The sequence below is a fragment of the Ambystoma mexicanum genome, chromosome 2q (assembly GCF_040938575.1).
Source record: "Ambystoma mexicanum isolate Mex_15411 chromosome 2q, UKY_AmexF1_1, whole genome shotgun sequence".
NCBI lineage: Eukaryota > Metazoa > Chordata > Amphibia > Caudata > Ambystomatidae > Ambystoma > Ambystoma mexicanum.
In genome coordinates, this window is record NC_090924.1 from 1,166,180,501 (window position 1) to 1,166,196,531 (window position 16,031).

General features: G+C 44.4%; 1 protein-coding gene across 4 annotated transcripts in view; it reads right to left on the reverse strand.

Annotated features, from left to right (window-relative positions):
• Positions 1 to 16,031, reverse strand: part of DYNC1I1 (dynein cytoplasmic 1 intermediate chain 1) — a 2,709,604-nt gene that overhangs the window by 1,464,247 nt on the left and 1,229,326 nt on the right. For all 4 annotated transcript variants that reach the window (XM_069648550.1, XM_069648548.1, XM_069648551.1 and 1 more), the window contains one exon: positions 2,429 to 2,518. In XM_069648550.1, coding sequence (XP_069504651.1) covers positions 2,429 to 2,518 — 90 coding nt within the window. The remainder of the gene's footprint in view (positions 1 to 2,428; positions 2,519 to 16,031) is intronic.

Sequence of the window (16,031 nt, forward strand, 5' to 3'; positions counted from 1 at the left end):
TTTGTGAGCAGATCTCCCATTGTGTCCTCTCCATTTTGGTACGAAGGGAACTTTGGATAAGAGGAGGCCAAAAACACCACTACCATTTCGATCTCCTGAGTTCACACCGAACAAGGGATAATGAGCCAAGTATCCTGCAACAGGAATCTGAGTCGAGGAACCTCTGGTGACCCGCTGGAAGGTTTGGCACCCTGAGCCCGCTGTCATCCTGCGAGACCCCTCTGCATCTGATCGTCCTAGAAGTTCTGCGAAGGCGCTTCGACCCATTGGGTTAGTGGGACCAACTGTTCTCTGCACCTTCATCAAACTCTGAAAGTAAGCCTCTTCGGAAGTGTCCCTGGGCCAACCAGTGGGCTGACCAGCTTACACAGGACATTTGCTCTGTCACCGCCGCCGTTTTGGGGAAGCCCTCAAAACTAGGCCTACTGCTAGCTCTGTGTCCACAGCACCCTCACACCGAATTTCGTACACTTGGCATTCCCAGGTCTGAAGTGAGACGAGTGCGCCCAGACCAGAATAAACGCGGTTGCCGTGTTACCCTGCTGTGGTAACGACCTGTGCATGTTCGCTGCAATTGTGACCCCCTCGACCCTGAATCCTGCTACCGCAGAATCTACACGGTGTCGAGACGTCCTGCTTGTCGCATGCGAACCTGCCAGCAATGTGAACTAAACTGGCGAAGTCTGGGTCTGCCTGCGTAGGGGACCGGTGAGTAGTCCGTACCCCAACCGGTGGCCCCTAGCTCAGGAACCCATTTCTTTTCTACTGCTGTTGCAAAATAGCGAATCCATCCCGCACTCTCACCCTGCCTCTGCCCGCAAGTGGAGGTTTTGCTTGAGTAGTGGGGACTTGTTCTTCATCGCTTCATCCACCTTCCTGAACTGTCAGAGACCCTTGAAGAGACCCTATTTTGTCCATTGGCACAAGCGCGTGCATGTACTATTGAGCATAAGGCTCCTCTCTTTGTAGGGCTTGGACTGCCTCCTAGTTAGGTGTATTTCTGATGTCGAACTGGGTCTAACGATTACTTGCACTGCCTGTTTTCCTCCCCATCTAGGTGGTCTACATATTTCGTGCTTCTAACTCCTTAGACCCCTCGGTCTTGTATATAGATTGTATTGATTGTGATGTGTTGGTTTACTTTAGTATTATTGTGATTCTTTGCTATAGTCGATGTTACAAAGGCCTTGTAATAAATGTGTCTATATTTTTAATATAACACCTGTCTGGAGTAATTTGTAAGTGTCCTTGCTTTGTGTGCTCATTGAGGTCTTTCAATCACCCTCACCCCTCTTGAGACTTAGTCTTGACCGCCGCCATCACTACCCTGATTGGTCTGGCTTGTCCAGAGGTTACCCTGTTCCAAGAAACTAGGCTGGCTTTCTGAACCTTTGCCCCTCCAGGTCAGAGTTCAGAAATCCATCTAAACAGGAGCATGGGGGAAGGATCATGGAATAGGAGCATGGGCAAGAAGCATACATGGGGGAAGTAACACAAGGCGTAGGAAGCAGCACTTTGGGAAGGAACACTGGCATATGAGGAGAATTAAAGGGTGGGAAAGGTGCGCAAAGGAGCAATGTGCATAGGTTTGAAAGGAGGGCAAAGGAGAGGGTATGAAACAGGTGCGGGTGTAAAAGTGAGGACGTCTCGCAAGGGGGAAGGTGGACAGTGGAAACAATGACAAGCGCAAGGAGTATGCCATCATATTGCATACACAACTTTTTGCACTAAATAATTCATTGTTGCCGGAGACTATACCTTGGTAATCCACGTGCATGTGGCTTGTGCATAGGCCCACATGAACAAACATAAACATTTGAGATTGCTAAAACCTTTAATAACACATTATCTGCTACACTGAGGATTAACTATTCAATGAATGTCTAACCAATGTGTCTGGAAAGGAATGTGAATGATGGGCCGGTGTAACCACTATATTGGGGTTCAGGAAGGTCAGGAATTATGACCGCAGAGGTCACCACATATGCATATGCACCCCGAGGTGTCCCAACAGACCTTGCTTCCTTCGCTGTGCAGTCGCGGTCAAGTCAAACGGCACATCACATGTGCCTGGTCCCTAAACGGCTTCTTACCTGAACAGGATTACTTTACAAAAGGACACATGGTATAGAAAACAGCACCAGCAACCAGAAACATAAGCACTACGAACCAATCAGATACTAGAGCCAAGATTAAATGGGACAATAAAAGCGCAGTATGCTTTGCAAAGGCACGAAGGGGGTGCAGACTCCAAACTTAGTATGTATACCATAGGGCTATTTGCCTGTAACAGTGATAACACATATTTTTAGCGACCCCTTTGTGATTTTCCTCATAACCACAGAGAAAAGCCCATTTCTCACAATGAAAACATGTAGACTAGAAACCTTCTAACATTATTAAAGCTAATTAAATTTATTTTCGGTACCTTCCGTTAATTCTTGTTTTCTTTCTACATCTTCCACCTTTTCATTCTGGCCAGTTTTGGATTCAACCATTTCCTCGTCCTCTTCATCTTCTAGAAGGAGAAATATATTTATTGCAATTTTCGGACTAGTTGACGGGTAACAACATGCACGATTCATACATAACCACAAGAATTCCAAGCCGATTACAGCACTGTAAAAGAATGGCCATCCGGAAACATTTTCCTCCCCCAACAAATCAGACTTCCTACAACGTTAGTTAAAGACTGCAGGGTTCACATCCAGTGGCAAGCACCTGCCTTTATTCCCTGTGGCAAAGTTCCCCTTTAAACGCTTTCAGACGGCATTTCGGTCTCGCGGGAGTTAGTTCAGATGGCATGGGAACGCATGAATAAAACATGGGCGCCCAGCCGATATTCCCCACGTGGACACCTGCTCACCAGAAACCTCATTTCCAAGTCAATTCGCATCAGATTCCTTCCCTTGTACGACCCACGGGAAAGGGTTAAAGAGGTGTCTGACCTTAGGTTGGACGCCACTGGCAAGTAAACAACCCTCGTACGATTTAGACAAGCGCTGCCTTCGGAGTTAAATAAAAAGCAATGATGAGAAATGGCATTTGCAGTTTCAGACGAAGCGCGCGCATTAATGGGAATCTAATGACTGCTGGAAATTGACATATGTCAGCTACCACTGCCAGATGTTACATTACCATTTTGTAGTCTATGTAAATTACTTTTCTCCACTCTTTTTAAATTAAAATAAAAGGTTACACAGCACTTACTAAACATTCGACAAGTCTCCCAATAGCATGTGGTCAAGGATATATTCGGCAAAGGAAAAAATGCAAATATGTTGCATATATATATATATATATATATGTGTGCGCGGTGGTAGTTGAGCATCAAGTTCCATAGGAAACCCCAAATTGAATTGCCAATAACTTTTGACTTGCATGACGGATTTGGCTGATATTTTGCAAACAAAACTTTTGTCATGCCTGCCTCACCCGGACTGGACATTTTGGGAAAGATTCGTAAAAAAAGTTGATAAGAAAGCAAATGAATGCTATTTTCAGTCTACTCCCGTTAATTTTCAGGAAGAGAAAAAGTCTGAAAGTGTGCGCAGCGCACAGCAAAAACCGCTGGACAAAATTGGACCAGGTACAAAACAACTTGGGCACAAATCTTTGACTCTATTTCCGAGATGGATCTGTGGTTATTCCGCCCAGTTGCTGTTAAAATATTTGACAGAGAAGGGGTCGCTTTGCAGCAGAGGCCTTTCAGAAATGAAAAGCCGTCATTTCGTTTTTTGCTAAATGCTAAAGATAACCGGGGTTATAACGGACATAACCAGAGTTAGCCGAAAACAAAAAGTGTAAGAAAATGCCATTTGGAGGAGGGAAAAGGATGAAATAGAATCAGGGTAGAGGTGGTGGAGGGTGAAAGAGGACACCATGAGAATGTGGGGAGTTGGAGTGGGGCTGACGTCTCTGGCCCAAGTTCGGAACTCGAACATTTTTGCGTAACAGTGTTTATACTGGGGATAACCGTGGTTATAGTAGAAAACGGGATAGTAAATGAAAGTGTGTCACATGAAAATAACCGCAGATATTTGTGGGCATTTACAGGAAACCAAGGTTATTTGTAGTACATTGCAAATCTGATCACGGTGATGGGGAATGGTGATGGGGAAATTTGTTTTTAAAAACACAGTTACGAAAATGAGATGAATACAAAGGGGAATTTACAGCTACAGTGAGGAGTACTGGGTTAATTTAAGGTACCAAATGGTGCAATAAAAAGGGCCAATAAAAAGGGTCATGGCATAAGGCCATGGCTAGTGTGCTCCAACAAAATCTATTGGGGCAACATGTCAAGGGGTTCAATATGGAAAGTGGCCACGGCCATGGTCACTGGCCATGGCTAGTGTGCCCAAAAGAAACCTAGTGGTGTGGCCACGGCTGAAGTCCATGGCAAGTGGACCTGTTTAGAAAACCTATTGGAGCAATATGTAGAGTGGTTACGGCTGAAGGTCATGGACACTGGGTATGGCTGGGTGGACTGGAAGAAATCTATTGGGGTAACATGTAAAGAGGCCACAGGTAGCCACAGGCAGTGTTTTAAAATATACAGCTGAGAGACTTCAAGATGGTGGCTGGCAGAGTAGGACGTGCGTGAGGCGCTCCGTCCACACTGTGCTGCACAATTAAGCACTTAACTTAAGCAAAGAGATCTACATGGACTACAGGGACATGTTAATTGAGGAGAGATCCCAACCCGTGACTCCCGACAGTACAGCAGGCTGCAACGCCCAGAAAATCACTTGCGGCCTGAACAGCAACAAGCAGTGTTCCAGAGGCAGCCATTACCCCTCTGTGCCATTGTCGGGATCGGAACGAAGGTGAGGAGGGCTTTGAGCGGAATGAATGTGGTGAAAAACTACACTGGGTAAACCCACCACCCCTCGTCTTGGACCAGAGGGGAGAAGGGATGAGCCAGGAGCCAACACATTTCGCACACCAAGATGGCGACTAGGTACCCAAGACTAGACAGCGCCAGAGCCCTGACACTGGAAAAAGGAGAGGGGGAAAGATCTACTTATACTGAGGAGGGTACAGAAAGAGGCGAAGGTCACCTTGTCTCCAACATGGACACGGAGGCCTCTCAGGCACATATAGCTCCCTTGGGTGCAGATTCTACATACGTGCGAGACTGTGCACTAAACCCGGTATGGAAGGGAAGAAACTGAGAAATTTGCCAAGGAGAGCACTCAAGGGGGAGACAGGTGACGTCTCCCAACCCCAAAGGTGCAGGGGCAATTTTAGGGAGGGATTACAGGTTATTTTCGCACCTATGAACACTTTTGTATAGGCGTGTTATAAATGACAAATCATATCATATCATTGAGCCCTGGGAAGCATTGACACACCACACAGAGAGGAGCTGGCAAGACTGTGACCCCCCTCGCAATGAACTTTGGTCAAAGAACTTAGTTCACACGAAGCAGGACGGTCAAGGGAGACAGCACCAGGGGCCCGTTATGAGATCAACAGCAAACCGCTCAAGTGGACACTTATACTCTGGAGAACTAACAACTGCGGCCAACCGATAAGGAAACACAGCAGTGGGGTCACTCTCAACCCACCTTGTCCAATACACACAGACTGTTGGGGCCTCAGCAATAGCGGCTGCTAAGGGTCACGGCACGTAAGCGAGCATTATACACTCCTCATGTCTAAGAGTAAGGGGAAAACAGCGACAGTTGTACAAAAAAATCCTACAGAGACGCCAGGACGACAATATAAAACAATTGTGGGGTCCAGAGACGCCACCACAGACCACCGGAGGGGAAGAGGTTCTAGGCGCACAGCTGCAGACTGATCCAGGAGCAGGAAGCATGGCATTGCACAAGGAGGGTTTTCAGTTATGCTTTAAAGAGTTCCAGGATGAATTCATGGCAACATTCCAGTTGCAACTTACTCAATTAAAGACAGAACTGAAACAATCATTGCAGGAAGTAAAGGTTGATGTCGCTAAACTCAAAGAGAGGGTGGATATGTCTGAAAGAGCACTGCAAGACTTAGCGGATGACTCGAAAAAGAATGATGAAGTGTTGGAGCACCTCCCTCGCCTCTCACACAACCTGGAACTCCAACGCGAGGATCTAGAAAATTGCTCTAACATACGGATCAGGAATCTATCAGAATCTGTTGACGTCAAAGCCCTGAAGGCCACTGTGCAGCAATTATTCACAGATCTCCACCCAGGGGAAAATGAGGAGACTGCCCGCATACACCGGATACATAGAGTTGGCCCACAGCGAGAAGAACTGGGCTCGCAGCCAAGGGACATGCTGGCGGCAATTTCTTCTTATACTGAGAAGGAATTCATACTAAGACCTGCACGGAATATGCGCCCAATGAGTGCCAATGGCTCTGAAGGACAGCCATTTCAAGACCTATGGGCCCGGTAGGAAGATTCCTGGCACAGAAGCAAATCAGGTACAAATGGACATTCCCCTTAGGATTGCTCTTCAAGTGGGAAGATCGTCAACATCCGATCACGACCTGCGACAAGGAATTACATATTCTACATATGCAGGACGAGGAAGACAGTGGTCAGGACAACAGCAGAAAAACTGAAGGATTGGAAAGGAGGGGACGTAAACCATGGGAATGGAAAACGGCGATGAGGAGAGGCAATGGGAAATGAAAAGGGGATTGAGAGTCCAGGTGCGCTCACATCTACCTCACTGCATGAAGGGAACAATGTAAATGGAAGTCAATGAGAAGACCCGATCCCTTATGAATCATTGATAACAAAGATAGCACGCAATATCAAGTAACACAGTGACTCCTGGGGGCCATGGGGTAGTGGCTAGTCGGTTGGAGTCCTAGAGTGGGGTTTAGAATTCCCCACAACACCTCTCTGGGTATTTTTGGGGGCCTATTGCGAAGGGCATTGCGCCCAGGCAATCTTAAGAACTTTGGTCCCCCTCAGGGACTGGAATTGAAGGTTGGGGGGAGGGAGTTTTTACTGGTTTGATATGTTGGGTTGTCAGAGGCAGTGGTGGGGGGGTCAGGGTAGGGTGCGACAGGACTGCCAGGGGGGGGGGGCTAGCAAATGTGGCTTTAGGAGGCCCACAGAGGCAGAGAGCTATGATGACGACCATCAAAATCTTGACCCATACTGTAAGAGGCATGAACTCCCAAGTTAAGAAGAAGAAACTGGAGGGATATTTGAGAGGGATGAAACCAGATATTCTGATGTATCAGGAAACTCATATTAGGATAAAGGACGAAGGGAAGTTCAAGATGAGGGGTTACTCCCAACTATATCACGCCAATGCTCTAGACAAGACTGCTGGGGTTCTCATTGCTATACATGATAGATTGATGGCACAGGTCCAAGAAATTAAACCAGACCCATGAGGGTGATCACTATTTCTTAATGTAATGTTGGGGGCCCATACATACACATTAGAAACCATATGTTCACCCAAAATAGGACAGGACGGCCTCTTGAGAGGAACCCTGTCACAACTTGAAGATTTTGCCACGGGGGACATAATCCTGGCAGAAGACTTTAACATGGCATGGGTTCCCCAGGTTGACAGGAGTACAGGGGCCACCCAGCACATAATGGCGCTGTCCAAAGCACTCAAACAAAAAATCACCATGCTGGCCCTTCCCAATACTTGACGAGCAATCAATGGGCAAGCTAAGGGCTACACATATTATTCCCACGTACATTCTTCCCTGTCAGGGATAGATTATATTAGGGTCTCCACCCACATAGTGGGAAGGGTGAGGGGGGATAAAACTGAGAACCATCTCTCTCTCTCTGATCATGCTCTGTTGACACTGCAGGTGGCAATAGGGATCACTTCAGAGGGAATTTGGAAATGGCAATACCCTTCGGACATGATGCGTGACCCGGTCATAGCCGACACAATAAAAGACAAAATTGATCCATATTTTGTAGAGAATGAGACCGAAGACGTGGTCCCGGGAACAGTGTGGGACACCTTTAAGGCTGTATTGAGAGGACATTTAATAGCCTTAAAAGCAGGAAGGGACAGCCAAAGGCGATTGTGGGAGGAGGAACTCAAAAACGAAGGGACATTCAGGCGGAAATGGCAAATGGTCCAATAGGGAAGTGCAGAGAGCAATGAAGCACACCCAAGATCAGTTGGAGACACTCTGGACGAAATATGCCAAACAGGCTTTATTGCTCACGAAACAGCACTACTATGTGAAAGCTAAAAAAGCTGATAGGTTAGTGGCAAGACAATTGTAAGATAAAGTCCGGACCAGACCATTTTTAAGCTAAAGAACAATGAGGGGGGACATGAGACCATCAACAAGGGGATTTTGGGGTATTGCAGGATTTTTATACAAAGCTATATGCCTCCGACAACCCAGTGGGGGACAAGTAAGAGACATATTTGAACATGCCATGTATCACCCTGGAGGAAAGAGAACAATTGGAAGGGGAAAATCCAGGAGGGGGATGTGATAAAGCTGATCCAGTCGCTATCCAGTAACAAGGTGCCGGGAACTTATGGTTACCCCACAAACCTCTACAAGCATTAGCAAGGCACCCTAACGCCATGCCTCACTAGGCTGACAACACAGTGATTTTTGATCATGGTCCCATAGGTTTACAGAGATAGTTATGTTCCCTTCAAGACTATGCTAATAGTAACAAATTGCACGTTATATAAACAAAACTAAAGAAACATATTGGGGGAACATGTATAGTGGACATGGCAAAAAGCCGTAGCCACAGGCCATGGGCCATGGCCAAAGGCCACGGCTAGTGGGCCGGTAGTGTTTTAAAATATACAGTGTGTAGTGGGCCTGAATGATATGTATAGTGGCCACGTACAAAGGCTGTGCAAACCTAGTGGTTCCTGTAAAGGGAATGACCCAAAACCTGAACGATACAAACAATCCCAAATAGGCCAAATAAGCAATACACCGTTTGTAAGGCAAACAAAGTTTTATTGCATGCAAAAACTATAAGACAGTCCTGTAGAACTGAAACTAACACAGAGCTCACCTCACCCAAAGAAGTTGCATCTTTTATAGCAGAAAACTGCAGATTACCAAACTATACATAATAAAGATTATGACATGACCCCACACTCACCATTGGCTAAAACCTATATACAATTCTAATTATCCCCTATAGTCCATTACCCTATTGGTCACACATTATCTAAAACGCATTCCCCCAAAACACGTGAGCTGCTACATCGTCACTGTGAAACTTAGAAGTTGAGGAGTTGATTGACTACCAGGTACATTGTTACTATAATACATTTCTATAACAAGTAATTATTCTGCAGAAAATGTGACGATCTACACATTTTACTCCTTTAGGCAAATCTGGACTGCTGGCCAGCAACATACTTAATATGGTAAACTGGCTACGCTCCTATAAATATGATGTTGAAAATGCTATCTGGTACCTTATTTTTGGTATGCTCATGATCCCATGACAATCGTACATTCTGACAACTATATACACATCTCTCTGAAGGGGACATTAAGGAGATAAATCCTATTTCGGAACTTCAGTCGGAATATTGTATCAAAAAGATATATTACAATAAAATCTATGGCCATTCCCTAGATATTACTCTTAGCCAGGGTGTGTATGGACCAGAGGCGTTGCTAGAGGAGGATGCTGAGAGGGTCGAGGGGGGGGTGTACAGCCTCAGGTCTTTTGGTTGTAGGCTCAGATATATGCTCAGGGTCTTTTCCAGATCTAGCAACACCCCTGTTATGGACCTTAACAATTTTGACCTTGATGATGTTGTGAAATTATTAACCTTAAGTCCTCCAGAGCTCATGGACTTGACATCATTGCCAATGTTGTGGTTAAACGTATTCTGGAAACAAATTGACTATATTGCTATATAGTATGTTTAAATCCATCTGGAAGGATGGTACTATTCCGCAGAGTTGGTGGCAACCCATTCTTGTGCCGAAATTTTAAAAAGGTGATAGATTGGAAACTTGCCACTATCGTTTTTTGGCGATGTCAGATACAAGTTGCAAAATATTCTACACTTTACTGCTTTGTAAACTAAATCTCTGGATATCAAAGAAAAAAATCTATTTTACCAGCAAAAGGGCTTTAGATCTGGTCATTGCACTATTAATAATCTCTGGAGATTGCATTATTTGATGGCAGACATATATCGTCATACTGGAAGGAGCTTGTATCTGTGTTATATTGACTATGCCGGAGCATTTGACTTTGTAGGCAAGGCGAGACTTTGGTGTAAACAACAATGCAGAGATATTCCCCCTGCCCTTATTCATTTCATTAAACTGATGTACAGTAAAGCCACTGCTATAGCATCTCTTGATTCCAGTGGTAGGCTTAGAAGATCTATTGAAACCAATCTGGGATTACAGAAAGGCTGTGTTTTAGCCCCACTGTTTTATAATTTCTATGTGGCTGACATGGGCCTTGCTTTTAAGAACGTGCATAACTATCCCCCTAAAATTGGCAAGGAACATATACTGTCTTTCTCCTATGCTGACAACACAGTGATTTTTGATCATGGTCCCATAGGTTTACAGAGATAGTTATGTTCCCTTCAAGACTATGCTAATAGTAACAAATTGCACGTTATATAAACAAAACTAAAGACATATACATTGGTAGTAACTTAAGAAAAAATTATATGTTTAAATGGAAATTGGATGGTGTGCACTTGTAAGTAGTTAAAACCTAGCTTTATCTGGGTGTCCCTATTGTTGATTCTCCTCCAAATGCTTCTATGAGATGGCCCCCCTGCGATAGAGTATTTTGTAAATGGAACATTATTAAGAGCTTCTTTGCGATGAAAGGTGGACGGTAAAAGGAGGCCTTGTACAGGTCTACAAGCAGAATACGATACAAGCAATTCTTTATGGCGTAGAGGTTTTAAATGAAAACCATCTCTTGTGGTTAGACAAACTGTGAGGGAAACTATGGAGAGGAGTGTTGAGGATTCCCCGATCTGTCCCCATTGAAGCAATACGATGTGAGTTGGGAATCACTTCACTACTAAAGCTCTGGAGAATACAATGCTGTACATTTTATTTTAAGATTATGTGTCTGGGCGATATAAATGTCACTTTAATGACCCTCATTGCTGCTGATTTTTGGACGCATCGCAGCAATTCCTCCTTTCTAAGATTAGTAATGATGGTCACAGAATTTCTTCAGAGTTATTGGCTTTGGAATGGCACATGATGAAGAATCTAGAGGCACTTTGCGCTATAAAGAGATACAAAAAGTTCACAATCCAAGGTTTTGTGCTTGGTAAGCCTCATAGCTATCTGCTTAAATTTTGTGATAAAGATTTAAGACGTTTCTGGCTCTGCCTTCGTTTTAATGTATTATTCACTCCTGAGATTACTGGGTCCTGGGAGGGTATTCCTCTTGAGTAAAGACGAAGTCGTTTTTTTGCTCAACTTAAATTGAAACTGCTAGACATATATTAGCTGCTTGCCCTGCTCTATTGCCATATTATCATAGGGGATACAAGAGTGTGTTTAGTAGATTGTCCAGGGTGTCGTCATATCCTGTGCAGCATACCACATGTGGAGAAAGGCTATTAAGTGTATTTAAATCTAAGCTTTTATTAATTGCAATTTGATCGAATTGTGTTTTATCCTTCACATTATACGGTGGAAGGCTATATTTTTGATGTTGTAATACTGACTTTGGGCCCCATCACGAGTTTGGACTCAGCCCTTATATGCAGCGGTAAGGCTATTACCGCTGCATTCAAGGGTTGGCCAAATCTCAAATTGGGTGTTAAGTGTCAGTTTAGCTAGAGGTAAAAACCTGAACTTGCTGCCTGTTTATGGCCGTTTTTGGTGCTATTACCGCCGGCGCAATTACCGGCAGCAGTAATAGCACCCTCCTATGGGGGATTTACCTCCCCCTGCAACTCAGCATTCAGCGCAAAAGGTACCGGACTGAGTTGGGGTAACACAAATTGCATTGAGCAGTATCCCGGCGCAATTAACACAGGAATATCACCCCAACTTGTGATGAAGCCCTGAGTATGTTATGTTTTTTAATATGTACTTTTCATTGGATATTTTTTGTTTTGTATTAATATTAACTTTGTATGTGATTGTCGTGCAAAAGGTCATTTTAACCAAATGCATGTGAATAACAAATGTTCTGAGTGAGCAGGACTGCTGTGTAAGGTACTGTTAGCTGCAATTGTTATATGGTTACCTCAGGAAATGCCATGATGTCTAGCATTTCTAAATACGCTGCTTCTTTAGCAGCCTTGTCTGCGACATCATTACAGAGTGAAACATAGTCTGTGTCCGGGTGTGAGTGGTGCATTTCACCACCGATATTACTGGTGGGCAGGTTAAGGCATAGATAAATCTTTCTAGCAATGCTGCATTCTGCACAGGCATCCCATCAGCCCTCTTGAACCCTCTCATTCACCATCTGGACAAACCTGACTGTACTGTGGATGTGAGATATGCTGAATCAGAATATATTGTTACTAGACACCCTTAAGATGCTTCATGTGCTTCAATCAGTGCAATCAGTTCTGCTGCTTGTGCAGAATAATGTGTTGATAACCTCTTTTTTAACTGCTACTTCGTACTCCCCGTCTACGAGGTGCACCACTGCAGCACATGCATGCCTTTGGCCAGTCTCCTGATCAATTATCAATAAACCATCAACGAAGAGCACCTCCCCCCTCTCCAAGTGCATCCTCCCTTGCATGAATTAGGTCATCCTTGGGATCTTCGTATATGACACAGTCATGCACCACCTCCCCTGGCTGAACGGGAACTGCAATTAATGCATCAGGGTTCACTGTGTGACACCTTACAATGTGAATGGAAGGATTGGATAATAAGACCTCATGACCCAATGCTCTCTGGATAGTGAGGGTTTATTTGGACTTCTCCAGAACTGCAGGAACTACGTGCTCCACATATAATCTTGCTGAGTACCCCATGGTTATTGCCTGTGATTTTTCAATCACAGATGCTGTAGCTCCTAAAGTCTGCTCATAAGGGAATTGACCTGCATTTTACTAAATCCAAGATCCTGCTGTAAAAGTCCAAGGATTTACGTTCCATGGATGTTGCCTGGGTCAACACTGCTGTCATTACTTTCCCATTGGAATGTGAGAACAAATGAAATGTCTTTGTGTAATCAGGGGTTGCTAACACTGGAGCGAAAAGTGATAATTTCTCCTGTCCATGTGAGTGACCCTTTAACTTTCTGCACTTCTTTAAGTCCTTGAAACAAGTGTTTTGTCCACACTCTACAATAGTTACACACTCCTAGAAACTGTTGCATCTCCTACACTGTGGTAGGCTGTGGAGTGGGGTTATCCTTTTTTCTGCTGAGGATATAATTTGCCCTAAATATACCACGTACTTCCTCCCTCCTTCCTTCATCTTGTCTTTGTCCATTTAGTACCCTTTTCTACAAGCAATGTCCATAGTGCCAATGATTCCTCTCTGCACTGCCCTTTGGTGTTACTTCACACTAGGAGGTCATCAACATACTGAATGATGATGCTCTGAACATGTATGTTGCCTAATATCCATATGATAATCTCTGTTAAAAATACTAGGGGACTCTCAGTACCCCTGAGGAAGCCTTGTGTGTTGAAATTGCTGCCCATGATACGTAAACACAGTGAGATACTGAGAATCAAGATGCAATGGGATGAGGAAAAATGCATTTTTCAAATAAATTACAGTACAATACATGGCCTCAGTGGGTATGTTACAAAGAATTGCGGTGGGATTTGTTACTATCGGGAATCCTGCCTCCACAATATTGTTCAAAGGACGCAGACCTTATATCATTCTGCAACTTGAACCCTTCGCTTTCTTGACAGGATATATAGCTGTGATGCATGGGGATTGGGATGGCACTATTATGCCCTGCTGACATAATGCCAGGATGGTGTCATAAATCCCTTCATATGCTCCTCTGGACAATGGGAATTGTCGTACAGTAGGTTATTTTGAACCTTGTTTCAGCTTTATGTGAACAGCCCCTATGCTCTTCAACAAGCCCACATTGTGAGGGTTACTGGTCCACAATGTGCTGGCTACCTTTGCCATGTCTTCTTGTAAGTGGGAGGGTAATGATCTAGCAATGTTTGTAGTGTGCCGTACTTCTCTGTGCTGCACCATGATCTTAAAACATATTTAAAAAATCAGTTCTCCATCATCGTCAACATCTTTTGACAACTCCTCATCAGACAACCCCCTTAATGGCTGGGTGGGATCTATATATAAAACTGTGTGCCACTCACCTCCGTCCTCGTTCCTCCGTAACAGTACTACCTTATTTTTATGATTATTTCCATCTCTAAATCTAGTGCGAGGATGGTACCTCAGGCATGTTCTTGAGAGACTGCTGTTCTAAATAAATACCCCAATGGCACTCTCTACATTTTTACTTTCATTCCTGGCACCCTTCCCACCAACACTGTTACTTCATATAGGAAAATATCCGGATGTATTGGCACCCCTCAGGTGGCTGCATCACTATAAAGTGCTTGTAACATCACAGCGGCCCTAGCATGACATATTCCTGGGATTGAGCACACTACACCATCCTCAGTAAATGCAATAGTCATGTTTAGCTTGCTCAGGAGATCCCTACCTAGCAAGATCACTAGGGTATGTTTTGAAAATAATAATGGTGCTTCCAACTCCTGGGTACAAAATCCTCTGCAACTGGAACCAACATAATTGCCCCATAGACCCCATGCGTGCCCATTACTTATCCTGATAAGGGGAAGTGGCCTTCCTTAATACAGGACTTTGTAGCTCACGTGTCTACCATAAAGGTAAATGGTTTACTACCTATTCTCACACCTACCTGGGGTTCCTCTTCCGGGTCGGCAGTGACTGAAAGGACAAGGCATATCAGGGCTCTCTATGGGCTGTCATATTAGGATAAGTGTTCAACCCCATGAGTGGAAAAATGTGGGACTTGCTCTGTATGTATGTCAGTGCAGAATTCGGACCTGGGTTCTGCATTTGCTGGTGTGGAGGTGTCTGATACCGATACTGTGGTGATTGTCCCGGGTTAGGTGCTTGCAGGTGTCCTGGTGCAATTGAGGGCATTTTCATTGATGGTGGATGATATGTAAGCACATACACGGGCCCACTATGATAAACAAGGAGATCATAAGAATACACTGGTCTGCTCCTACACTCTCACAGTGCCCAACATGGTCCCGGTCCCCTAAATCTCAGCCTCATTCCCTCAAATCCACCTCCTTATCCTACCTGGAAACCTCCGCTTCCTCTCTGATAACCTCTTCTGTCACTTCTATTATCTGGGTACCCTTGGTAACTATGTGTCCATTCCGTTGCTTGCCTTGTGTCCTGCTGCACCTCAGGGGAGCTGGTAATCAGCTTCATGCCATATGGGTATACCCGCCTGCACGTCTACTTCTTCACCAAACATAACAGAAAGTGCTTCAATGATAACTTCCACCTTAGGATAACAACTTCCCAAGACTTCTTTGGCATCAAACTTTAAACATGTGTCAGGGGAACAAGGAACCACATTAGTGCTCTTTCAGATTCCTTGGTAACTATGCTCCTCTCCCTATGGATAACCTTCTCCAGATAGGCAGCCTGTTTGCCACCTTTCTTTTCCCTCTGCATCAACAACCAAATATTGATCAAAAGACAATCTTCTATCTTGGCTTTGGTAAGGTAGGTTTCTATCACCTGTTGGTTTGAGTTTCATAGCACATAAACAGCAAATCTTACAACCAGTAAGCCTCTCAATATTTCCCTCTTGCCTTGAGCACTCTTTATTATATTGGTATTGCTGGTTGTTAACACACTCTTGGCTTGGGTATTCCTTGTAAGCTTTTAGATCTTCTATAGCTTTCCCCAGAGGGTTTTTGCACTTTCCACAATCTCACATGGTTATTTACACAGTCACTTTTCTTCAAAGGTATAACTTTTGTTGGTTTTGTATCGTTCGACAGTGAAAATTATAGTTACTTTCACTCATACGCGAGTGAAATTGCTTTCCGTGAAAACGTGGACAGCATTGGAGCGCTCCG